The sequence below is a fragment of the Siphateles boraxobius genome, unplaced genomic scaffold (genome assembly GCF_051911475.1).
Source record: "Siphateles boraxobius isolate OS27281-9 unplaced genomic scaffold, OSU_SipBor_1 56, whole genome shotgun sequence".
Classification (NCBI taxonomy): Eukaryota; Metazoa; Chordata; class Actinopteri; order Cypriniformes; family Leuciscidae; genus Siphateles; species Siphateles boraxobius.
In genome coordinates this window covers 980,446-1,008,438 of record NW_027509182.1, presented here as the reverse complement: position 1 = coordinate 1,008,438, position 27,993 = coordinate 980,446, and the positions used below count along the sequence as shown (strand labels likewise).

The window sequence follows — 27,993 nt, the reverse complement described above, 5'->3', positions numbered from 1 at the left end:
CCTCACTCTTCTTCCGTTAGCTGGTAAGCTGCGAGAGTACCATGAGCAGACTGTCAAGAGGATCCGACAATGCGCAAGTGCTCGGCTGCATTTTACTTCACTCTAGGTATGTGCTTTAGCTGTGTTTTCAAGCAAGTATTTACACGGAAATATGTCACATATAGCATTTCATTGATATCATTACTGAAGTGATGTTATTTCAGTAGGTGTATTCATATTTTCAGGTTTCGTATCTCTCTGTACAACCGAAGCGTCTACAGGTCAGTACGTTGGACATTAGTGCTGTGTGTGTATTTGGTCTGAGTTTGAGGCCACATTGAACCCTGTTAAAAAAAAAAAAAAAAAAAAAAAAAAAAAAAAAAAAATTATATATATATATATATATATATATATATATATATATATATATATATATATATATATATAAATGTTTTTAAAAAATAGAACAAGGAAACTTTTTGACTTTGGGACTGTATATATTATGCCGTATTAACAGGCCAGTAATCAAGAATATGTGAACTTTATACATAAGACACAAATCATTTTGTGTTTCCATTTAAGCACAACATGCTCTTTGAAACATTCTCAAATCATGCTGTAAACATTGTTCAGATGATAAATGGCAATCACTTAACATAGCTTTTCATTTTAACTTTAAAGGTTCCTGTGACTACAACAAATTGGACTTATTAAAAGATAAATGTAACAACACAGAAGGTAAGAAATGATCAGCACAAATGATGTAAGCTATGTCTTTTTGTTTATTAGATTGGAGTAAACTAGAATACTTGTTCTTAGTGTAACATAAATGTTACTTTATTTGTATTAGGAATAAGTGTAGGCTACAATGACAAATCGTTTGGTTTTATATCCCCACTAAATTGTTGGAGACATGGCAAAGCAAACATCTTTATATGTTTCAATAAAACATATTTGGCTATTCTTTAGATAAAGCTTATTATAATAATTTCCCCTATACCATTTAAGGATTACTGTTTTCTTCTTTAGAGTGTCTATTTACTCTAAGGGCAAATACCCTGTCTTGCTATTTACGCTAACTCCACACACCATTGTCTGATTGAGCCAGACGAAATTACAAAAGAAACCCATCTGACAAATTGGACAGGAAAGTATAAGGACAGTGGATGTAGTTTTTGATGCAACAGACCAAGTTCGAGTTTGCCTTTTTCCAATTCCCATTCTTCTCCCTTTTACATTGCATATAAACAGGTTTTAAATAAAACAAATTTGAAAGGTTTTAATTTGAAATAAAATAAAATAATGAAAAAAATATTGAAAAAGTTTAAATATAGTGCCTAACGTGTATTCAATAGAGTGAATAAAGTATCTACCGGGCATTTAATAGGCCTAAAGAATGCAACAACAACAAACAATTAACATTATGTCATCGTTTCCAAATGTACACAAAAAGTGTAACTATCTTTAGCTTAACAACCAGCTCAACATTCAGCCCTGTTACCAAAGGCATTAGAAAAAAAAGTTTAAACAAACATTTTCCTTTAATCAGTAAAGTTAGTTTTTTAGGACGAAATGGTAATATCCCTTGCTTTTATTGCACTTTCCTGAGTTTAATGAGTAACTACAAAACCAACATTTGTTGTCAATATAATTATCCTCTGCTGAGTTGCAGTGTTTGTTTTGTTTAATTTGTTTTTATTATTTGTGTGTGTGTGTGTGTGTGTGTGTGTGTGTGTGTGTGTGTGTGTGTGTGTGTGTGTGTGTGTGTGTGTGTGTGTGTGTGTGTGTGTGTGTGTGTGTGTGTGTGTGTGTGTGTGTGTGTGTGTGTGTGTGTGTGTGTGCAAAATCTTTGCAAATCTTGAAAATGAATAGAAAATAAAAGTTGGATGAACAATATTTTCCAAAAGTCGAGCACTTCTTCATTTCATCTGGAAGAGTTTCAAGTTTTTGTTTCAGTATCTGTAGAAAGTGACATTCATTTTGTTTATATTATCAGTGGATATTTCTCATTTATTAGGAGTCTATGATTTTACATGCTTCATAAAACTTACGATTAATAAAAATAATCGTAAGTTCATCTGTGAATGGAAAAATGGAGGAGACTTATCAACCCCATCCACACTCTACGCAAAACAGTAAGTAAATGTAAGAAGTGAGAAATATGGTGATTTCAACCTTATTCTGTTTGCACTGCAGTCTGAGGCTGAGCTTCACACTTTCTTGCTGTTGTTTAATTGTTAATACTTCCTAATATAAAATTGTAAACATTTAATGTACAATTCTCCACGTGATAACTGAGAATTATATTAAACAATCCACAATGTTTGTTTCCTGCGTAGGAGGAAAAGCAGTTGTGAACCCATAAATAAGAAGAATGCAACTGAATTGACTTTCAATGCCTTTAAAGTAATAGATCGGAATATAATAGCTCACATAATTGCAACCAGTGAAGATCATAGGTGCACCTACAAAAATTTCAGTGGAATTCCATCGCAGATAGGTATGTTAATTAGCAATATTAATATGAATCAGTTTCAATGTATTATGATTTTAAGTGTTTCTAACCTCTGATCTAAATCAAATATACTGAATTATTGACTGCAGTTACTTTGAAATTACTAGAAATTTTAATATTAGTAAAAGTTGCTTGACAATTCTGTTACCGGACAGAAATTTCCACAGGTTAGTATGTGATTCTGCATTAGAACGTTTTATGTATTCTTTCATTTCAGCACGGTGCGGTCCTCCCTCTAAACAGAATCTAATTTTTAAAAGAAGCTCTGGTCATTTGTCTGTTGAAGTGGACTGGGGAGATGAAAGAAATTATATAAAAACGTTCTCTGTAAAATATAGAGAGTTCAACACTTCAATGTGGAAAGAGGTCAGTAACAACTAACACAATCAACAATCTAACACTTTACATTTTGGTGAACTGGTGGCTAATTCTGCTTACGCCCCAATGACGGTAATGATAAGGGGTGGGATTAGCGGTGGGCCTTCATGCTTACTTTTTTTCTAATAATTGTTTTTGTACGATTCACATTGTACGAATTCATACGAAATCGACACCTCGCAAAATAGTTCCTGTGAGATCAGGTTGATAATTGCACCCTGCAGTTTCACCCTGAGTATCAGTGCCTACGTACTTGCAACGATCATTGTCACCTTTTTTATCCTGCATATCTGCATATGTAAAATAATATGACACATCATAATGTGCAACTCGTTTTGTTAACTTAATAGTGCAAAACTCTGGGACAATAATCACCCTGTGGAATTGATTTTCAGACACATTTATTAACTTTATGAGGACATATTATTTCCTAACCAAATAACACATGACATCCATTTGTGTAAATTACTTGAAATAAATTCTCATTATGAATACTTATATATCTATGAAATCAAATCAATTACAAATGTATTTTCACTAGCACACATTAAATAATTTACTCATCCTTATGTCAGATGAGTGCAAAATGGGGACATTTTTTGCCATCGCAATTATGAATATCTTGGGTGTGTTTGTTCACCGCACTGGAGTTTACAGTAATAGAGTGTGGATCAGTGTAGATTTGAGAGAGCACTGTACACTAGGGTGTGGTGTGGCTTTGTGGTTAAAGATGTGGGGCCTCGTTTACAAACCTTTGTGTGGGTTTAAACCCCAAAAGTATGCGTAAGCACAAATTACACAATATGAGGATCTTATATGTACAATCCCTATTCAGTTAGTTATAATGATTACGACACCTAAATAAAAATTAAAAGTGGTCTGAATGTAAATCTATTTCCATCTGAACTACATTTTATATTCATGAATTACCTCCACAACCTACTATATTTGCCAAAATAAGCAATATACGAACAGACTACCTATGATGTAATGTGCCATCTATCTATCTATCTATCTATCTATCTATCTATCTATCTATCTATCTATCTATCTATCTATCTATCTATCTATCTATCTATCTATCTATCTATCTATCTATCTATCTATCTATCTATCTATCTATCTATCTATCTATCTACATCCGTCCATCCATAAATCCATCCTTTTAACCCTCAAATTGTTTCACTATTTTAACTTCAATCATAAAAATATAGGTTCAGACCTACTTCAGGACCTTTACCAACTGACACCAGAGTGTTAATGTGCTAGATTGTTTCTCCTCATTTTGTACTCTTGTACTCTGCAGCAACGGTCTAAAAACAGCAGAGAATGTAATATGTGGAATGTGACGTCTTCTCAGCCTTACGAGTTGCAAATACATTGTGATCACAGTGAAGAGTGCGCGCAGTGTCCGCTCAGTGAGGTCATCGTGGTCCCGCAGGGTGAGTTGAAGATGGGTTTTTAAAGTAGCTAAATACAAATGTGTTTATTTACTGATTTTTATATTTTCTTGAAACTGTATACTTTTGTGAAGTGTGTAATTTCGGACATGAAACAGACAGTTACAAGTTACAAACACTTCTTCAATTCAAACACAAATCTTAGAGCTACACTAAATTCACAGCATTAGTTGAGACAATGTTATTCCCCTATGGAAGCTTATGTGTAGCAATATTCAATTTGAAATGTAATATGCAAAATGATAATGCAATATGTAAAATGACAATGCAATATGTAAAATGGCAATGCATTTCTCTATTTAAATTTACATTTTCCATTACATTTGTGCAACGTTTGGTGCAAAATGAAAATGATAATTCAATTATATAATTTACATTTGCCATTTCATACATATGTTTTAATATGTAAATTGAATACATATTTTAACGCTTTATAAGTTGCAAAATTAAAATGAAAATGTATTCAAGAAATTATTAGATCTGTTTAAAATGTTCAAGCAAAAACTGTAGCAAAATGATATTTTAAATGTTATTTTTCTTAATTGCATTTACACTCACAGTTTAGACACTTGCGATTGCATCTTCATTAAATGTCCCGCAATGAATGTAGCAAAATTCAATGTGCAAATTGAAAATGCATTCCGAGCCGGTCACACCCCTGCCCCGCCCCCTCCCTCCCGCTCTTGTCAATCACTGCGTGAAGTTGGCCCCGCCCCCACCCAATGCAAAACGTCGGCAAAATAGGCTCAATCGTTTTTACTTCATTTGTGCTGTTACTTTGCTTTATTGTTTGTGCTGCTCCAATTTTTTAGAGATTTAATAGATATTTAAAGAATATTTACAGGTCATTCTGAGGTCACCCAGCCCCCCACATCCTCCAAATAAAATAGTCTCGTTCGTTTGTGCCGGTTAAAGTTTTGTTTGTGCAGCTTCGGTTTTTTAAAATATTAGACCAATTATAGACGACGACATAGAAACCCATCTGATTCCGTGATGGCCCTATATATTTATAAATATCTGATCAATATGCTTTATAAAATAGAAAAGGGAGATGGTTAAACATCAAATGAGTCACTTTATTGAAGATTACATTCAGATATGGTGAAATAAAGAGCGGCCACATTTTCCGGTATGAATATGACCCGTCAGATTCCGCGACACATCTAGTATATTTATCAATATATCTAATCAATATGCTTAATAAAATATAAATGGGAGATGGTCGTACATCACATGAGTTACTTTATTGAACATTACAGTCAGTTATGAAGAAATAAAGAGTGGTCAAATTTTTTGGTAGCTATGAATTTGACCCATCAAATTCTGTGATCTCAGAGTATTAGGCCAATGCATGTGTAAAGAAAACCTGTAGGATCTCCAACATTATTTGGTAATTATAGTTAATAGTAATAAGAATAAAGTTAAGCATATGTATCAGACAATGAGGATATTTAATACAAAACGAAATAATCATTAACAGAGTCCTGCATCAGACAACAACAGCAGAGCATAATGTTGACATCAAACGGGTGATGAGGCAGAACATTCTCCCAGACGGTCCAACAACCCACTGGTTCTATCACCTGCAGACGCCGCGTAATAATCTTCGGAAACACTACAATTTCTCTGTTCACGATCTGCCAGTAAATGTACGCTCGTACCAGCTCTGCCGCCGCCATGTTTCCTTCCAACACCTCAAAATGTTGCCGAGCTCCGCCTTGATGCAGTGATTGACAAGAGCGGGAGGGAGGGGGCGGGGCAGGGGCGTGATCGGCTCGGAATGCATTTTCAAATTGCTCATTGAATTTTGCTACATTCATTGCGGGACATTTAATGAAAATGCAATCGCAAGTGTCTTAACTGTGAGTGTAAATGCAATTAAGAAAAATAACATTTAAATGATCATTTTGCTACAGTTTTTGCTTGAACATTTTAAACAGATCTAATAATTTCTTGAATACATTTTAATTTTAATTTTGCAACTTATAAAGCGTTAAAATATGTATTCAATTTACTTATTAAAACATATGTATGAAATGGCAAATGTAAATTATATAATTGAATTATCATTTTAATTTTGCACCAAACATTGCACAAATGTAATGGAAAATGTAAATTTAAATAGAGAAATGCATTGCCATTTTACATATTGCATTGTCATTTTACATATTGCATCATCATTTTGCATATTACATTTCAAATTGAATATTGCTACACATAAGCTTCCATAATTCCCATCTGCTCCACTCAAACAAACAATTCTATTTAATGCTGCTGGTGGCAGGGAAATTACACACTTTGTGTTTAATATTTAATTGACCACTGTATTTTCTAAATTTTACTTCTTCAGAACTCACAGATGCACCATCAATCCAATGGGGGTTTCAAGACCATATTCAAAACAGTTTTATATTAGCAGGACAGAGAAAAGTGGTCGTGATGTGGGAGGTAGGCTACTAAGTTATGTCATTTCCCAACACCATCTGTGGTGTCAATGTATATTTTAGGTGTTGATAAGACAGGTTTTTTTTTTCATCTATTATTTCATTTCAAATTGCCCTTAATAGATAGAAATCTTAACTATTTTATTTGGAACATATTTGTATCCTATTGGGATCCAATATTAATCCTCTAAGAATCAAATAAGATGCCTCTGGATAATAACTTTTTTTATTTTACTGCATAAATTATAAATATAATATATGTAAATCCTTATTAAAGATACAAAAGTTATTCTGTCAATATAGGTCAATATGTGTGTCACATAGACAGGACATTCATGCGCGTTCTCTTTTTTTCTTTTCGCGCTTTAAAAACATTTGTGTGACTCAAGAGTAACGTCCTAGTTGCGTATGCAATCCACCGTTCCCTGAAGGAGGGAACTGATTACTTAGTCTACATCAACTAAAATGGGATTACGCCAGGGAGCCAGTCGTCATCGAGTACTATTGAACAAGCCAATGGAATTGACCTATGGCTAAGCCACGCCCCCAAAAGCGATGAGCCAATCACAGTGCGCATAGCTAACCCAATACACTCGGACATTCTCTGCTTCCTCGTCCATTGAAATGCATTGCAGTTAGTCAGTTTACATTCGTTTTAATATGTTTTTTCTTGTCATTTTAAGTTTAAAATGGTCAAACGGTGTGCATGGGGTACATACCGACACTAGATATCCCGAGAGGCTGGGCGATGGTGAGTATTTGTTACTCTTTCCCAAGCCACATCTCAACCGATATATTGCCTGGATTAAGTTATGCGGTAGACCACAACACCAACTAAACGTGGATAAATTAAACAAGGATGTCGACATCTGTTCTAAGATAAGTCAACAACGTATTTGAACGTTATTATCGTATTTGAACATCTCTAACGAAACGTTAGCCTAACATTAGAAAACGTTAACATTAGCTTCTAGCTGCGTTGTACATCATGTCACTTAGCTTCATTAACGTATCTGTAAATAACCGAGATAACAAATGTTAGCAATGTTGTACTGAATGATTCATGTAAATACTGTAGCACCAAACTAACGGAGAGGTACTCTTGGTAAAGATGGTAAAAAGGCTTGTCCTGGAAACGTATGCAACTTAGACCTGTAGATATTTAATTTGATCATGAACCATTAATTGCATATTGAAGCACAACATTTTAGACAACTTTCTACCAACATATATTCTATATAATTTTTCTGTCTCCAAAAATCCTCAATTGCCTCCTGTTAAATGTCTCCTACTGTGACAGCTGCCATAGTGCCTGTCACCGAATGTTGACTGTTTGTCTGAGTGAGTGGAGGGGGCGTGGCTTAGCCATAGGTCAATTGGCGCGCATTATTTACATCATACACTCCGCCCCCACGACACGGGTATAAATATGGAAGTTGATGCACGCACTAGTTGCTTTTTCGCTGAGGAGCCGACTGAACTCGGAGTCAGCGGTGGTCCAGCGGTAGTGGCAAGGGGACTACGTCCTCCGTTCCCTCCTTCAGGGAACGGTGGATTGCATACGCAACCAGGACGTTCCCTTTCAGTCGAGAACGTCGACTGAAATGGGATCAACCATTGTAAACGCCACTTAAAGGGAACTCAACTGGTGCAGAAATGGCGCACGTATCCAGTCCGTAGGAGGGGAATTGTGCAACAAGCTGACACTTCGAACCGTGACTCACGGTGACTGGCTTCATGAGAAGGGAGCCCCCGGGAAGCAGCGGTTCGACTATAGGTGTCGCCCAGTCCCCAACTCAAGAATATCTGTCAGCAAAGCACTCTGCGTCAACGCCTAGGCGGGAGCACACACTCATTTAAGAGGATCTCACCACCTGAGTGGACATGTGCATCTCGGAATTTTCACCAAGATGAAGGCAGCCACCATTCAGTGGGCCAACCTCGCTTGAAAATAGCCTTCCCTCTCTGCTGATTTTCGGGTTTAAACAGAATTTTTAACTTACTGCCTGCAGTGGCTCAGGGGCGGTCTCTGCAGTGCAATAGCACCAGAGATAAGGCCCAAGAGGATAAAGAGGGGCGCAAGGCAGATTAACTTAAAGAATAGGTTCCACTTCTATTTGGTGTAACCACAACTTCCTCATTTTAGGGGGTGCTCACAGAAGTGATGGTAACTACGACATATTCCTGCGGTAGCCACCTGAACCTCCGCATGCAGCTTTTATGACGGCACGATAGAGCAGGCCGGAAGAAATAGTGGAATGAAGCGACCTCAGACATCGCCAGACCAATCTCGCATGACACTCGTGCCCCAGAGGACAAGGCCTGACAGACCTGTAGCAGCACCATGGCACGCAAGAGAAGGCGGCTTGCCCACAGGCTTTGTAAGTTCTGCCGTCGGAACGGACGAGAACTCACAGGCCTTAGGGGGGAGATGAGGATCCCCCCAAAAGGCAGCGGCCGCCAGACACAGGTGCACCTGTGTCGTGACAGACCGCTCCACTGGAGGAATAGCCTCGCAACCCTTCACCGCTCCTCCATCAAGGGTAGTGAGGGGGAAAAGCTATTCAGGCAGTTTCTGGCAGAGAAAGGTGCCGTCCACAACCTGGTAAGCTCTCCATGCACTTCGGGAAAGAAAGGCACAGATACCAATCCTCCAACCGAGACTGAACGGGCTGATCGGTCCATTACAGAGGGACCAGCACGTTCAACAGGAATTCCATCAGCTGCGGTGTGATGGAGGAGTGAGGAGCCCACAGGGAATGGTTACTGGGTGAGACATCCATCACTATCCTCCGATCACCCATCCCACACAGCACCATGGTAATGGAGACTCGCACTTCGCGGACGAAGGCGAGTCTCGATCTCAACACCGCGACAGTCATATTCCTGCAATGGTAACATGAACCATCCACAAAAGCTGCTCCAGCGTGCTGTAAGCCCAAACACGTGATGCAACAATTGTGACCGTCAGAGAGAAAAAGGGAACGACCGCATCCAGAAACGCACAGGAGGAATGACATTTTGAAAAAAAACGTGAAGGAAAATAGGAAATAGGACCCATCACCAGTGTTGGAGCACACAGGGGAATGACCGCGGCAACACTGAACAGTGAACTGAAACAGTGAAGCACTCAATTTTCTGCCCTTTAACCAGCCGTCAACACATACAAACCTTTAGAAAGTTGTTGCTGTTAAAACAGCAGTTGAGAGCTCAAAGCTTGCGATCACCTCTACACTCGCGTTGTAGAAACCACCATCACTGGGAGAGTCTTCCTGAAGAACACAGGCACACTCGCTCATTGTAAACAACAGCACTCTTCAGAGACATCAAACAATCGGCTCCAAAGCGAAAGGCAACTCGTGTGTGCATCCACTTCCGTATTTATACCCGCGCCGCGGGGGCGGAGTATGTGATGTAAATCACGCATGCCAATTCCATTCGCTCGTTCAAAAGTACTCGAAGATGACTGGCTCCCTGGTGTGATCCCATTTCAGTCGACGTAGACTACGTCTGATGTTCTCGACTGAAAGAGAACTCTGTGTATGATGGTCAGTCCATGTGAATTGAATGCGTACAGGAGATCAGGTTCAGCTTCACAGCTCGTTCGACAAACTTTAAAACCTTGATTTCAAACTATGCTGCGCTGTATTCTGTTTCCCACTATATTCATGTCATTTTTACTGTGTGCTGTATGTATGTTATCTTGTCTTTATTTGAAAAAATATGACTCAGTGAGTACAAATTTACCAGATTACGAGTCCCCTGTTAGTTATAGTGTTTACTTCCTTTTTATTTAGATTTCTTTTAAAAACAATTTCTTTATTTGTGAAAAACTTCAACACGATTACAGAATCAAGAAGTTTTTCATCTAAAGTAAGTCTGTTTAATTTTCTATATACCGGTATATAGAATTTTTAAATATATAGAAGACTTCTAGAAGTAAGTGTGCTTTGCTGAAGAAGTGGTCTTTGCAAAACTCGGCACTAGGCAGTTACTAGGGTCTTTTTTTCCGTGACTGCTAGAAATATAATTCCCAAGTCTGTGCAATGTTCTATTACTGTGATATGGCTTGTTCATGTTGCTATACCGTTGCTTGGGTGTGGCTACACAATTACCATGGTGATACTTGTTAACAACCATGCTGCCATATGCTAGAGTGTGGCTAAACAGTTACATGGTTGAAAGGTATAGACTTGATGTCTGCTCGAATCAAAAGAGCCAACCCCGTGTCTCTATGATGTTCTGGTGCTGAGATATGGCTTATTCATGCTGCCATACAGTTGGCATGGTGCTCTAAATGTTTGCTAGGGCGTTGCTAGAAGGTTTCCATGGTGGTATTTAAAGACTACTTGCCAATCTGAGTCAAAAGAGACCACCCAGATGTCTCTACAATGTTCTAATCAACAGGTAACCCTATCACCTTATTTCAATGGAAATCTATAATGTGGTTGGTAGTGTTGTGATTCACCAGTCGAAGATCGATCCATTTGCAACGAGAGTTTATTGAAACACAATCTGAAACAGGCAGAGGCAAGCAAGGGCAAACACAGTTGAGCAGGCTGGGCTTAATCGAAGTCAAGAACCAGGCAGAGGATCGGGACAGGCAGATAACAGGCTGCGTAGGAGTTCCAGGCAGAGGATCAGGACAGGCAGATAACTGGCAGAGTCGGAGTTCCAGGCAGAGGATCGGGGCAGGCAGATAATAGGCAGAAGTCAGAGGCAAAACGGGTCGGCAATCAGACAGGCTATCCAGGGTTTTCAATGCTCGGTAGTGTTCACTAACGTAAAACAAAACTTCAGACTGAGAGCTGTTTGAAGTGCGGTTTAAATAGTCAGGATGATAGACAGCAGCTGGGCGAGGTGATGAGAGTCATTAGGGATTGCAGCTGAGTACGATGAGAGTGATTAGAGGGTCTTTGGGAAATGTAGTGCGAGGAGAAGATCAGAATTCGGACGAATGCGCTCTTGGTTGGCCAGCGAGGGAGGCTGCAGAATCTGGGATCGTAACAGAGCCCCCTCCCTGCGAGCGACTCCTGGCGCGAGGAACTCGACGGCGGCGGGGTCTTCCATGAGGTCGAGGGGCCGGCCTGGTGGGATTGGCCAGGTGGAAGTCCGTGATCAGATTGGGATCCAGGATGTCCGAAGCGTCAACCCATGAGCGTTCCTCAGGGCCATACCCCTCCCAATGTACGAGGTACTGCAAGGATCTGCCTCGACGTCTGGAGTCCACAAGTTCTTGAACCTGATAGGCCTCCTCGCCCTCCACCAGAATGGGCGGAGGAGTCTGATCATAGGAGCTTCTTTCCTCGCTCTCGTTCGGACCACTGGCAGGCTTGAGAAGTGAATGAATGGAGGATGGAGCAGGCTTCACTCAATAATTACACTTAAATTTTAAGAGTGCTGGCCTAATGAGTAGAGTTCATATATAGAAAAGGCACACTGAAGAAGGCACACGCCGAAACGCGTTTGTGTAAAATAAACTGTCTATGCAAAGTGAGGCTTGAGAAGTGAGACATGGAAGGTTGGAGCGAGGCGGTACTGTTTTGCCAGGTCTAGACGGAAAGAGACAGGAGTGATTTGCTGAGTGATCCTGAACGGGCCTATGAATCGAGGGCTGAGCTTCTTACTGGGCAGCCGGAGGCGTAAGTCTCGGGTGGACAGCCAGACCCACTGGCCCGGTTGATACTCCGGCCCTGGCCGACGATGGCGTTTGGCCTGAACTCTCTGACGGTGGACTGCTCGTTGGAGGTGGGCGTGGGCCTGAATCCAGGTCTCCTCGCTGCGCTGAAGCTAGTCGTTCACAGCGGGAACGTCAGTGGGTTCACCTGACCAAGGGAAGAGAGGCAGCTGGAAGCCTAGGACACACTGAAAGGGAGTCAGACCGGTGGAGTGCTTCCGGATGGAGTTCTGGGCATACTCGGCCAAGAACAGGTAGTGACTCCACTCCTCTTGGCTCTGGTGGCAGTAGGAGCGCAGAAAGCGGACCACCTCCTGATTCAGGCGTTCAGCCTGCCCGTTGGACTGCGGGTGATATCCTGAGATGAGGCTGACATTGACCTGAAGGGTCCTGAAGAAGGCAGACCAAACCTGTGAGGTGAACTGGGGTCCTCGGTCGGAAACAATATCCTCAGGCAAGCCATAGAACCGGAACACCTGGTTGCAGAGGTGTTCAGCTGTCTGCAGAGCTGTGGGAAGCTTCGTGAGCGGAATTAGACGACAGGCCTTGGAGAAACGGTCAATGACGGTGAGGATGGTGGTATGCCCCTCAGAAACTGGAAGATCAGTAATGAAGTCTATGGCAATGTGTGACCATGGACGTTGTGGAACAGGAAGTGGGTGAAGGAGGCCGGCAGGTAATTGGAGCGAAGACTTGACGTCTTGACGTGACAGGGCATCGGCCTTTGTATTCTTGGAACCTGGGCGGTACGTGACGGTGAACTGGAACCGGGTAAAGAAGAGTGCCCAGCGGGCCTGCCTGGGGTTTAGCCTCTTCGCGGTACGCAGCTACTCCAGGTTCATGTGGTCGGTGAAAACTACGAAGGGATGGAGGGCGCCCTCGAGCTAGTGCCGCCACTCCTAGAAAGTGGCCTTCGTGGCAAGGAGCTCCCGGTCACCCACATCATAATTTCTCTCGGCGGTATTCTGTTTGCGGGAGTAGAAAGCGCAGGGGTATAGCTAGGGGGGCGAACCTTGACGTTGGGAGAGGATGGCCCCCAGAGCGGTGTTAGAGGCGTCCACCTCCACTACGACTGGTACCCCGGGGTTAGGATGATGCAGGATAGGTGCAGTGGTGAAACATTGCTTGAGTAAGTTAAAGGCCTGGGTGGCACGGTCGTTCCACAGGAGTCGATGGGTTCCCTTCTTGACCAGGGAGGTGAGAGGGTTAGCCACAGCACTGAAGTTCCGTATGAACCGGCGATAAAAGTTAGCGAACCCAAGGAAGCGCTGCAGTTCCTTCAGGGTCGTGGGCCGGGGCCAGTCGCGGACCGCCTTGACCTTACTCTCATTCATAGCAACCCCATCGGGGCTGATGATATACCCCAGGAATGAAATGGAGGTTTGGTGGAACTCACACTTCTCCAGCTTGGCGTATAGATGGTGATGGATGAGTCTTCGGAGCACGGCCCGAACGTGCTGAACATGGTCCGAGAGGGTGTCGGAGTAAATCAGGATGTCGTCGATGTACACTATTACAGTATGGTGGAGCATATCTCTGAAGACATCATTAATGAAAGACTAGAAGACGGAAGGACTGTTCGCCAGGCCGAAGGGCATAACCAGATATTCGTAGTGCCCTGTGTTGGTAGAGAAGGCTGTCTTCCCCTCTCTGATGCGGATAAGGTTGTAGGCGCAGGTCGAGCTTGGTGAAGTAGTTTGCGTTACGAAGGAGTTCCAGGGCGGTGGATACCAGAGGGAGTGGATAGCGAAACTTCACAGTGATATTATTCAGGGCCCGGTAATCGATACAGGGTCGGAGGCCTCCGTCCTTCTTAGGAAAAAAGAAGAAGCCGGCGGACGCGGGAGACGTTGAGGGGCGAATGAAGCCCTTAGCAAGCTCCTCCTCAATGTATTTCTTCATTGCCTCAGACTCTGGTTGGGAGAGAGGGAAGATACGGCCCCTGGGTGGTACTGAACCGGGTAGCAAATCGATGGCACAGTCGCCGTCGCGATGTGGAGGGAGCTGAGAGGCACCAGACTTGCTAAAGGCCTCTGCCAGATCATGGTATTCAAAGGGAAGACCGTTCAGTTTAGCCAGCACCTCCCCCCCACGGCCACGGTGATGGCCTGGATGGAGGACGGAGTGACAGGAGTAAGGCACTTGGAGTGACAAGACGCATCCCAGTGTGTGATCTGGCTTGTTCTCCAGGGAATCGGCGGATTATGCTTGCGGAGCCAGGGCAGACCGAGGATAACTGGAGTGCGTGGACTGTGGGAGACAAAGAATTGAATAACTTCGGTATGAAGGGCTCCTGTCTGGAGCTGGAGTTCCTGGGTGTGGTGAGTGGTACGTCCGGTGCCTAACGGCCTTCCGTCGATGGCCTAGACTGCAAGGGGAGGGAAGCACTGAATTAGAGGAATGTGGTGTGAACGGGCAAAGTCAGTTGATATAAAGTTGCCAGCGGCGCCAGAGTCCACCAGAGCTCTAGCGTGTATCTGCTTCCCGTTAGTCATTATAACGACAGGCACGAACACAGACATGGTGTGGTTTGAAGTGTCTAGGCCTGAACTCACCGGACGTGAGGCGGTCGGGCGAGGTCTAGTTGGACAGGAGTTGCGCAGGTGGCCAGCCTCGCCGCAGTACAGGCACAGTTGGAGCCGGATACACCTGCATGGGTTCTGGTTCATCAGGGCAAGCGGGAGTCGTGGCCCGGGTGGTTTGGACGGTTCGAGCAGCAGGAACTGTGCGATGACCAGCACGGCGAGCTCTCATGAGGTTGTCAATCTGGATGGCCAGGTTGACAAACTGATCTAGGTCCATGCCCTCGTCACGGCAAGCTAACTCAGATTGAAGATCGTGGTTCATACCCTTGCGGAAAATCGTCTTGAGCGTGTCATCATTCCAGGAGGTCTGTGCGGCCAGGGTGCGTAGCGCGAGGGCATACTCAGCAGCAGTAGATCTTCCCTGTGTGAGGCAGAAAACAGGCAGCGTAGGAGTTCCAGGCAGAGGATCAGGACAGGCAGATGACTGGCAGAGTCGGAGTTCCAGGCAGAGGATCGGGGCAGGCAGATAACAGGCAGAAGTCAGAGGCAAAACGGGTCAGCAATCAGACAGGCTATCCGGGGTTTTCAATGCTCGGTAGTGTTCACTAACGTAAAACAAAACTTCGCACTGAGAGCTGTTCGAAGTGCGGTTTAAATAGTCAGGATGATAGACAGCAGCTGGGCGAGGTGATGAGAGTCATTAGGGATTGCAGCTGAGTACGATGAGAGTGATTAGAGGGTCTTTGGGAAATGTAGTGCCGTGCGAGGAGAAGATCAGAACTCGGGCGAATGCGGTCTTGGTTGGCCAGCGAGGGAGGCTGCAGAATCTGGGATCGTAACAGGTAGTTGATGTAACTGGTTGCTAGGGCATTGCTATGTCATTTTTATGTGACTATTTATTGGCTGCTTGCTGGGCAGAGTCAAATGAGCCCATCCACAAGTCTCTATAACATTCTGATTTGGAGATATGATGTCACAAATTTCTGTCCAATGTTAAGTCTGGGATTTTTCGCCCGCTGGATGAACATTGTACGGCCTTTCGTTTATAAAAGTCAGTGCAGTGTAGTCTGTTGTCCTCAATACAACAATTTGACACAATTTGAGTTAGGTGCCAAAATTTGTACGGAGGAAGAAGAAGAAAAAAGTTGATGTATGTGAGATAATAATAGTGATGCTAAAGAGAACTGTGTGAAGAGTTTTGGTGGTGTTTGTGTTTGAGTGAGAAATAAATTCACGTAATTTGAATGATGTCATAGTTGAATGCATTTTGTGCCAAAGCAATGATAAATGATCCACAGTTTAACTCAGATATAATGCTGTTGTGTTCACTGTGGGAAGAGTTTTGAAAAAGTGACCCAAGTATTGAGATATTGATAATGCAATACACATTTGTTCCTGTGTAGTTGCTCATTAATGATCGAGCAAAATTCTAAAGTATTACCAATATCCTTTAAGATTAGTTCCAAAATATTATAGAAGTTCCCATAGGAATCCTGTATACATTAGGATTTTTGTCAATCATGAACATCCTTTCTTTCAGTATGCAAACAACGAGGCTGTGGCTGACTACAATGTGACCGTGAGGAAAGTATCCGGGGAAAACATCACTCTGTGTAACAGTTTCAGCACTAAAGATCCATCTCTCACCCTAATTCTGTCTTACTCCGCATACTACATCAGTGTCAGGGCTTTGAACAGTGTTGGATCATCTCCTGTTTCCAGGATAGCCATTGAGCAAATGGATGAGTGGAGAGGTACATTGCTTTTGTATTTTGTTACATGCTACATGCAGAGTATTCTGGTTAGCTTGACTTTATGTCCAATTAGTAAACACTGTATGCATTTAATGAGGTTATTATTTACTTTTTTTTTTTTAGATACGTTTGGGCTGTTCAGTGTTAACATAACCAGGAACAACAGTTTCAGTCTGTCTTGGAACAGCTCGGTCTCTAGCGTGTGTTACTGTGTGGAGTGGTGGGCCAAAGGACAGATTCCAGCTTTCCAATCATTCTACGTGAAGAAGACGCACAGAGAAATAACCGAGAAAACTAAGAGAAGTACTGTTCCCTTTTATTCTCATATAATAAGTAGGATGAAATACATGTATAACAGTATATTCCTATAATGGATTAATGGACACTAAAGATGTCCAAAATGATGAAAAAGTTCAAAAGTCCAAAACACGGGCAAACAAGGATTTTCGGGACAGCAAGACATGAAAATCAAGATATGGGATACAAGCACTCAGAATTGCATTTTAACACAAAACAAGACTTTGCAAAGTTAGAGTGAAAACACAGGGCTTATATAGGCATATTTTAACAAGGGTAATCACACACAGCTGAACATCATCACAATCATGAGATTAGGCAATGGATACTGAGAAATGAAGTTCATAATGGAAAATCACAGGAGTTGGGAGGAGTGCCCTCTGAAAGAGATCAAGGGCACTCCAGCTGATGGATGCAACAATACATCAAATATTAATATCTTAGAACAACATTGATTTGTTACTATTTAAAACAACAACAATAATATATTATAATAAAATATTATGCTAAATTAAGTGTTATGGGCCCCACAAATAACATTAAAAATGATTTTAATTTAAAAGCATATTCCTTATTGAGGAGATTCAATATTAATTCATACTTTTTATGATTTTTTGGAATAAATTCAATGATCTGGACACAAATGAGTGTTACAACATATACAGTAGTGGTCAGAAGTGATGTCCGGAGGGGATAATTGGTTTTTAATGTCCTTTATTACAACATCAAAATATTAAGAATAAATCTATAATTTTTTTAATATTTTAAAAGTGAAGTGAACACAAAACACTAAACTTGGTTCAAATATTATCTGACAAAATCTGACCAAAAAATAAATAAAATGCATAGAAAAACAAAAAGCTCACAGGAAAAATCATACATTGACTACAACATAATTAGTTATAAATAATTTACTTCTCTCTAGTTTTTGCATGTGTTCATAACATCTCGCTTACATATGTAACCCTTTTTCCCTGAAGGAGGGAATGGAGACATTACATGTTTTCACAAATAAAACAAGTGAATCCAAGCACAACTACATAATACGATTACAAAATTACGTAATACGATTACAAAATCTTTAACACATGTTTTATTATATTTAAATAAAGGGTGAAAATGTCAATTTTCCTAGGCCAGATATCACTTTTGGCCACTACTGTATATTATTTAATGCTTTACTATCAGCATAGTAGATACTTCCATATTTATTTTTCCTTGTTTATAGGGTAATTAAGAATTTTATTTATTAACAGCATTAAGAATTTTTTTATTGTCTTTCTTTGAATTTAGTTTTTCAGCCCTATACGAGATATTATTTCTCTCTGCACACCAGACCATACCTGGACACCTGCGACCTGAAGAATGTGAACAACAGTGAGATTACATATGCCACAGCCCAAGCCTATTTCAGTGAAGCAAGTGAGTCGAAATATTCATAAAACAGCTAATATAGAGAGTTGTTCATACATTTCCAGCCTGATGTATATACTGGTTAGTGCTGGTAGTGTAGTTGATTGACCAGTATATATGTGCTTTTCACTAGCAAAACCTCGCTATTAAGCTGATTGAGAAAAAGGACGTACTGCTGGTTATGCTAGTTAAGAAGCCAACATCTAAAATGTAATAATATTGTTTATTTGAAAATTATTTATTTGTAGCCTAAAAAAAAGTGTCAAATTGAATTCTCTGGCTGAGAAATATGTGCTACTGAAATGTGTGCAAGCTAAAATTTTAGGTAAAATGCTGACGATTTACATCATATACTGTCAGAATATCTACATTTTTAACTGGTCCGCTATAGGCAACAGATGTATCTTTCTATCTGACTGAAGTGAAGCACTTTTGGGCTTTCAGGTCCGATTAGTGCTCCTGGGAATTTGAGCATTTTGAATACTACCCAGTATTCTACAGTGATCACGTGGAGTCCCGTGCCTGAGGAAGACTTGCGTGGATTCTTATTAGGCTACTACATCTACTACACAGACGACAATAATGAAGCATGTGAGTAGAAGCTGTATATAATTCACCATCATAAAATGCTTATCAGAGATTCTTGAGAACTGGGACAAAATATGTTAGGCTTGTTTCTTTCACCTTCATTTGCTTAATTAAGATAATTCATTTTCTCAACTGTATCCAGCTTTTTCCTGGTTAGCGAATTTACCCATGATTCATTGCGGGTTTGAACCGGAAGCCGGTTGTCCTTTTCCGGTTCGAAGCTTTATGAAGATTAAGCGCCGCTTGCTCAGAACGCTGCAGTGATGTGCTGGTTAGAAAATATGTGAAATAAGTAGGGCTGCCCCTGCCCGTGCACGACTGAAGTTGGGTTGGAAGTTATGTATACTATATGGGAGAGAATGCTAAACCATAATGAGCGTTTTCGTAATATATTGCCTATTCTACATCTCAACGCACGCATAAGCTTGCCACAATAAAAAACGCGGCAAAAGTAATGATTATGCATTAAACATTTGAATTGTTTATTAATAACTAGTGTTTTCTGTAAGTGTCGACTGCAAAGATAAATTTGATGATACTGACTCGCCATCTTCGCAGTAGTGAACGCGCCTATAGAGAGAAATGCACACTTCATACGAATTAACCTATAGCTACATAAGCAGAGAACAGCCCATTTCTCGTTTTTAATTATTTTGTTTAAAAGTACACATTTCAAGCTTTCCATGGATATACTTATCATGTATGTGAGTTTCGTTGATTAATAAGACGCGCTCCAGTTCACGCGCCCGCGCCTCCGTGTCCTGCATATCTACTATTTGTGCTTCTTATTTATTATTCCAGGCAATTTGTTGATAAAACATTGATAAAAATGAAGATACAATTTATACTAAACGAAATTCACTTTAAAGAAAGGTTTTCTACAAAACAAAACTTGATAAGTGTTCAAAATCATGTCTGAGCAATTCCAAATGTTTTCCGATATATTGGCCATCTTATGATCATATCTGACTCATCTTATGCGGTTCCCTTTTCATATAATCAACATAGATGAAATAAATTTTAAAAAAATATTATATTGTGAAACTTAAATATAAAACGTATATGTTTAGTTGTTTTTTGTTTAACTTATATTTAAGCGTCACACTGCTCCGCTTTGCTCATGTGCTCTGGTGTGTAGCCTATAGCCTATACATGCATGTGTGCGTGATGTGATGGAGGGGTGCGATTCTCGAATATTAATTGCATAATACCCAGCGATCTTCGAATATTATTTTTGCTTGAAATGCCCATCCCTACTGGTAACGTATTACACCTTTTTCGTTGGATGCTTCAGTTTTAGCGCAGCTAACCAAAAACGTCTACTCTCTGGTATTGAATGTAGCTGATACGAACCGGACATAGGCATTCTCTCCTTTTTATCTAATGCTCAAAGCACCCAGTTTCTAAAAAGTTTTTTATCTTCTTTGAATTGTTAAAACAACCAACAACAGCACATTTAGAGCCTGAACTCATTCTCTCACTGCTAATACAGTACGAACCGAAAGTAGGAGTCGTTCGTCATGGCGGCGCCCATTGTTTAGAGCAGAATAAGGTGGATAGCCTACCAGAAAACCTGTGATGTGACAGGTGGCATGTAAGTGTTTAATTAGTCATTTAAAATGTATTATTATAAAGTTAATATTTAAAATGAAATATTAGACACATTACTGGTAGATTTCAAATTATAAGTGGAACGTTTTTTATTATTATTATTATTATTATTATTATTATTTGTCACTTGGCTTGAATTTGTGTCTGTTTGTCAACATTGTCAGATGTTTCTAAAATTCTAAGCATTCCTTTACCACTTGTTTCTGATCTTAGGTCTTAAGTTTCATACATTTAATTTTAAATGTGCTCTAAAAGCCATTGCAATTGCACCAAAGCGTGGTTTATTAATGTAATGATATCCACTGAAGGTAAGTTTGAAGAAAGAACCCAATTGCAGCTTTAATTCTCAAAACAAGATCAAACATAAAACAAAGACATGGCGTGGCATGGAAATCAAAACAGAAACAAGGACATGACACTTACCAACAGTGGTAACAAGAAACATGACAGAAAAGAACATGTAACAAAACCAAAACAAGACATGACAGATCCCACCCTCTAAGGGCGGCTCCCAAGCCAAGACAAAACAACAAAACAAGACAAAAGTTCTGGAGGGTGGTGGAGCAGAGGTGGTCTTGGGGAGGGATGGCGGGCCAGGGTGCATGGGCCAAAATTTTCTTGGGCGAAGCTAGGGAGTTGTGGCCTCTCAGGAATCTGGTAGGGTCTGGAGTCCCCTCTGGACGCTGGTCAGGGGTTGCAGAGGGCTCAGGTGTGGTGGCGACCATCTTGTCCGAAGACACAGGCGTGGCAGGCCTGACGTGAAGAGACTCAGGCTTGGCAGGCATGACGTGAAGAGACTCAAAATTGGCAGGCATGACGTAAAGAGACTCAGGCTTGGCAGGCATGACATGAAGAGACTCAGGCTTGGCAGGTCTGACGTGAAGAGACTCAGGCTTAGCAGGCATGACGTGAAGAGACTCAGGCTTGGCAGCCCTGACGTGAAGAGACTCAGGCTTGGCAGGCATGACGTGAAGAGACTCAGGCTTGTCAGGCATGACGTGAAGTGGCTCAGGCTTGGCAGGCCTGACGTAAAGTGGTTCAGGCTTGGCAGGCCTGACGTGAAGAGACTCAGGCTTGGCAGGCATGACGTGAAGAGACTCAGGCTTGGCAGGCATGACGTGAAGAGACTCAGGCTTGTCAGGCATGACGTAATGTGGCTCAGGCTTGGCAGGCCTGACGTGAAGAGACTCAGGCTTGGCAGGCATGATGTGAAGAGACTCAGGCTTGGCAGGCCTGACGTGAAGAGACTCAGGCTTGGCAGGCATGACGTGAAGTGGCTCAGGCCTTGGCTGTGGTGTGCGCTGCGGAATTGTGGAGCCCCTCATGCACAATTCCCACAGTAAATGAGGAACCGCTCAGCAGAAGTGCATGGTCGTTGTATTCAACAAGATTCCAGCTGATTGACCCTCTAGGCACCAAGAGGAGATTTGTTCATCCAAACCAGCACGAAATATGTCCTTGAGGGCTTTGTCATTAAAACCCACCAGATAACAAAGTCCACAAAAGTCCTCCACATAACTCTCCAGGGACCATACACCCTAAGAAGTATATCAGGGGTTTTTGGGCAAATAAATAAATAAATAGATTGAATGAAATTAAAAATCAAACTAATGAAACCTTTTTTTTTTTTGTCCAAGTTCTCAAGAATCAGTGAAATGCACGATAATACGGTTATAAATGTTATATTTTTTTAACTGCTGTCTGATTTTGCCTGTTTATATTACATTTGACATTTACAGCCTTTAAAGTGGATCCCAGCATAAACAGTTTTGAGCTGCTGAATCTTGAACGCAACCGTGCATACCGTGTGCAGCTGTCTGCATTTACAGCGGCTGGAGAAGGAAAGCGCAGTGGTTTCAAACATTTTGACACAAACCCACTAGGTAAACTTGTATTTTTCATGAGATGCTGGTGTCTGTCATTGAGCTGCTATTCAAAGTTTATCTGCCTTACAGCTGTTCATGATACACAGTAAATGTGTCGGAGAATGTGTCTGTCTGTCAGGAGGTTGTTTTCTAATTACATGAATTAAAAAAAGTCACAAATGCATTGACAACATGGCTTATTCCGACAGAATTCACTGCTTTGAGCAGCATTATTGCTGCGGTGATTGTGGGAATAATAATTCTTTTACTAGTGGTTCACCTCAGCTGTCGGCTTTTGCACAGGTAAAGACACACACATTTCATTTTCCGAAAGACTGACACTATATAACCAATAACTAATGTAAAACTCAATTTGGATTTTTACAGAGCCAAGAAACTGATGTGGCCAAGTATACCAAATCCTGAGAATAGCAATGCTGTTCAGAAAATTGAAATTGCCTATGAACTGGTAAGAAGTATAATGACAATATACATATAAAATAATAAAATAAAACCTTTATTTAACCAGGTAAGCACATTGAGAACACTTTCTCATTTACAATGGCGACCTGGCCAAAAAAGCGTCGAGGTACAAAAACATTAGTTACACATATAATTACAAGACAAAGTAGTACTCAATAAACATAGAAGATTAATATACAGATCCGTAGATCATGTGCACAGATCGGGTTAGCATGTACAATGGTCTGACAATAAATTTGCTAACAATAATTTAAAAGTGATTAACGGGACAATGGATTCAAGCTTCAAGGATTTTTGAATGATGCAATGATAATGACAATATAATAATATAATACAATATAAGACAATATGAGACAATATAATGATAACTCAATACTTTGTAATATGAATATATAAAAAAAGAGTATACAAAAACTACTGAGGCAGCGATGACCTCAGATGGTAATACTATGGTTTACATGGTATGCCAAGTTACTGAATATTTGTATTCACGTTGTTTCATGTTTTTGAAAAACGTTTATAAAATAACATTTTAAATATAATGACAATAAAAATGTCACGTGGTGTAACCATAAAGAAAACAGTAATAACATATTTCCTTTACACAATGAATACTTGTGATTGAACACATCCAATGTTTACTTTCAAAAACAGTTTTGCCATTCCTTTTCAAAAACGTAAAAAGTATTTATTATATTATTAAATCAACCTTTCCATAAAAAGGTGCAATTAAAAGATGTTTTAATAAACTTATTGAGCTATCAATAAGCAGTTTTGTTAAAATATTTTTCTAAGAAATAATACTTGAGGATTATGCCAAACTACTTTTTATTTGCAAGAACTTCATTCAAGTCTTATGCTCACAAAGGCTGCATTTATTTGATCAAAAATACAGTAAAACCAGCTATATTTTGAAAGATTAAAATTTAAAATAACCATTTTCTATTTGAAAATGTAATTTATATTTATGAGATCGCAAAGCTGAATTTTCAGCACTCTTTACTCTAGTCTTCAGTATCACATGATCCTTCAGAAATGATTGAAATACTGATTTGATTTGGTGCTCAAGAAACATTTCTTATTACCAATGTTGAAAAGAGTTGTGCTGCTTAATAGTTTTGTGGAACCTGTGAAACTTTTTTTTTTTTTCAGAATTCTTTGATTAATAGAATCATTTTTTGTAACAGTGTAAAGTTTTTACTGTCACTTTTAAAACAAATTAATGTATCGTTTCTGATTAAAATTATCAATATTGTAGTGCGTGAATTGCGTTTTTAATGTATTTTTTAAATAAGTAGATTAACATTAATCATAATGAATGATTACCATGTTCCTATGGTATTTATAACTCCATAGTATTCAATAATTTGATGGTGTCCAAAACAACACTGTATTACCATGGTATCATGTCGAAAAAGCCACGGACACCATGGATCCTCTAGGACTACTAAAATGTTTAAGTTTTAATTCATGATGAGATGTTTGAACAGTGTAATTTATATGGACTTTGAATCCTTTGGTCACTTTCTTTCTTTTTTCTCTGTAGGGTATCCTGGAGCCACTGAACAGGCAGCGGTTAGAGGAGAGTGAGGGATGTGATTCCAGTACAGTGTGTGTTGTTGAGAGCAAAAGGGAGGCGACTCCTCTCAGCAGTCCTCCCATTTCTCACACTGGTGTGAAGCCAACCATCCTTCTTTTCAGTGAAGATCAGGACAGCCCATCCATCCTGGATGAGATCACACCCCCAGACACTCCAACACAAGTTCCCACCAGAGAGTCTGTTTCCACAGAGACCTTCCCTATGGACTTCGGTAAGACAGACTCCACTTTGAGCACTTCTGTTGACAATGACATCACAAGTTTAGAAAGCAAAGACCCTGAAGAGACCATCTCCAACATGACACGGTCGGACTTCATCCCAGCATCCCAACCTGCTGTTGTTTTCATGAGTGATTACACCACCATGGAGATTTTTCAGCAGGTCACTATGATTGGGATTCAGGGTCCATCCATCCAAACAGTGAAACCAGAATTTGTTCCTGTACATCCAGGGCAGGATTACATTCAGCAGTCCTGTTTTTCAAGAAATAGACAGTCTAATAACCCATCAGGGGCATGTAATGGGGCTGAAGTTTCAAACCCAGAAATCACAGTGCTCTGAAGTGGTTTTATCCAGTGATTTACAGAACTGTTACAAAGAAAATCACCCTGAAGCATCCTGAGGTTATAGGAGCCACGTTTAAGGGTACAAGGTTCTTTGTCCTGTTTCTGACTGAGTTTTAACCACTACTCAACACCTCCCATAAAAGATGGAACACTTTTAATGGCAGTGGATTGGACCCAAGGCTCAGAATTCCAAAACGCCCAGTGCTCATTACAAATTATATGACTGGCACACACTGGGAACGTTCTTCGCAGATCTTTCAAAATGGTCAAATTGGTCTTGAAGTGATTCAACCCATGATCTCAAAGACTTGAACAGATGAATTGCAGTCATCAGATCCATGTCGGCCTTTTGCAATGCCTCACTTGTCATTTTGAGTATAAATGACATGTCAAGAGTGCCCAATTTTGAGCACAGTGCTGCTGCCTGTCACAGTTTGTCACAGCTGCCTGTCACAGTTTGTCACAGCATACAGGCAAAGCAAAAAATATTACCAGTAGATGGTGAATAGGTGATCCAGTCTCTGGAAACTTTTTCCCTATTTGGGAGTTGAAAGCACTGCAGATCATTAGTAAGGGAGCGCACCTTACAACCCAAACCCCCATCACGGGTTGAGGCTAGATATTTGCTCTTTCTATTATGAAAGCCAGCAGGTCCACGATCGATAAGCTACAGCACGAGCATCCTCGTCGATTGCCCCCTAAAACACCGGGTCAGACACCTGATTAAACCACTGCTCGCTGCTGCTGCTACTGTTACAGCTAGCAGGTTGTGCTGTGCTGTAAACACTAGCCTCCTCATCCTCGGGTCCCTGGTTAGCTTGCTCGTCATGATGATCTACCACATATTCTTCACCCTGATTCTCCTCCTGGGCCTGGCTACTTTTGAAGAATGTTTTGATAGATGGAACGTGTCTTAATAAAGACGCCTCCCTCTCCGCTTTTTCTCTTTTTCGTTTGCGTTTTGTACAACCGCTTCTCACTCATTTTCTTGACCTATGAATACTGATCCCACCGTCCGCTCGATTCAGTGTGGGGTTATTTGAAGACTGCGCTGGGGCGGGTTGTTACGTCTGTGCTTTCGACACCTGTGCTTGACCAATTATATAATTCTATTTAAATGAATACAAATATCAGCATGCTTTTTATTGGTTATACATGGTGTCATTATCTGAAATGTAAAGAAAATTCTTCCCCTCGCTTGGGCCCCAAGTGCGCATGGGCCCCTGAGCCTGTGCCCATAATGCCCATTGGGTAATCCGCGCTTGCTGGTCTGTCCTGTCTGTCAGCGCGTTGTCAGTGTCCTCTCCACTCCGCAATGTATTTTTCACTGTGTGAGAACATGGTGGGGCATGAGAGCGGCATGGCTTATTGGACATAGCAACAATAACTAAAGGGGACCTTTTCTTTGCAAAAGGTCAATTGCGCACACAGACAAGGCACTAGTCAGCTGGCTGGCAAAATTGAGAGGTTATTATTATAAATGACTATACTAATACTAATACTAACTAACTAAAAGGGGGAGAAGTTAAACCATAGATAATCGTATACATCATAATTTGCATATTTAATCATATTTTCCAAACTCAGCAGATTATATATTTTTGAATATTGAACAATGATGCAAGTGTATCGGTTTCTTGTCAAGAATTTTAAGTGGACGACTGACTAGTCGACTGTCACAACCACTAGTCGACTAAATCGACTAGTCGGAAACTAAATGGCGTCAGGCGTTTGACCGTCCAAAACGGTCAAGGTCATCCTATGTGTGTCCTATGTGTCATCCCGATAACGGCATGCATGCTAGATCCACGATTTAAGCACCTGAAGTTTCTCCCGGAAAATATCAGCGCGGATGCCCTGGCACACCTGACTCAGCTGGTAGAGGACGAGGAACAGCCTGCTATGGGTAAGTTTAGAACTATAACGTTGACTCTAATGTCTAAACAGTTTACCATGTTTAAGTCGCTTTGGCTAAAAATGTAGGCCTAAGGCCATCCTTAAATATATAAATTTCTCTGGTCTGTGGGGCAAGTAGCTTATACACTGAGTTTCGGTTCATTTAAGAGACGAGCGCGCCTGCGCCTCTGTGTCCTGATTATATTGCCTGCATGCTATATTTAGCCTATTATTTATTAGATCCAGGAAGTTGGTTGATGAAACATAGATTAAACTTAAGATACAATTAATACAAAACAAAATTCACTTTAAAGAAAGGCTTTCTACAAAAACAAACTTAATGAAGTGGTCAAAATGTCTGCCCACTCCATTTGTCTCTCGATTTTTTCGGGATTATCATATATTATTCATGCTTTTCACTTTACATATAATCAACATGAAATTAAAAATATATATATATATATTTTATTTAAACATGAATATTAAACTAAATCGTTTTTTAATGACTGGGCTACAACACCTATTAGCCTACAGAGAAATTTAATGTCGGAGCGTCTTGCCGGTGAGCATGTGGCGGGAGAGATACGATTTTCGATCAATCATCGAATATTATTTTGCTTGATATCCCAATCCTTAATATTTATGCCTTGCAAAAATGTGTGCAATTTTTTCATAGACCCTGGTGAAGGTGAAGCTGACGGTGGGAACAACCAGTCTGACTATGGCAAGAAAATGTCATTGTCTGAGGCTAGCCATGTGGCAATGTTTATCTGCAACGTTCGCTGATGCGCGTGGTGTGGCGTGGCACATAACAAGAATGTTTTAAATTAATGCTGCTGTTTTTGTATTAACACATGTTGATGAAAAGAATAACTGATGAATTTATTTATTATGTGATTTCTGAATTTCAAAAATACATTTCCAATGAATGATTCACCAGAA

General features: G+C 40.6%; 1 protein-coding gene across 1 annotated transcript; it reads left to right on the top strand.

Annotated features, from left to right (window-relative positions):
• Window positions 1-8: 8 nt before the first annotated feature.
• LOC143714875 (interleukin-6 receptor subunit beta) lies at window positions 9-27,993 on the top strand. Its single transcript, XM_077206292.1, has 17 exons — window positions 9-106; window positions 225-260; window positions 661-717; window positions 1,997-2,114; window positions 2,319-2,479; window positions 2,712-2,860; window positions 4,179-4,314; window positions 6,683-6,780; window positions 16,519-16,732; window positions 16,856-17,035; window positions 18,323-18,451; window positions 18,887-19,033; window positions 22,381-22,524; window positions 22,716-22,809; window positions 22,894-22,975; window positions 24,536-27,061; window positions 27,728-27,993. The coding sequence occupies exons 1-16, from the start codon at window positions 70-72 to the stop codon at window positions 25,148-25,150; spliced, it is 2,397 nt and encodes a 798-aa protein (XP_077062407.1). The 5' UTR covers window positions 9-69; the 3' UTR covers window positions 25,151-27,061; window positions 27,728-27,993.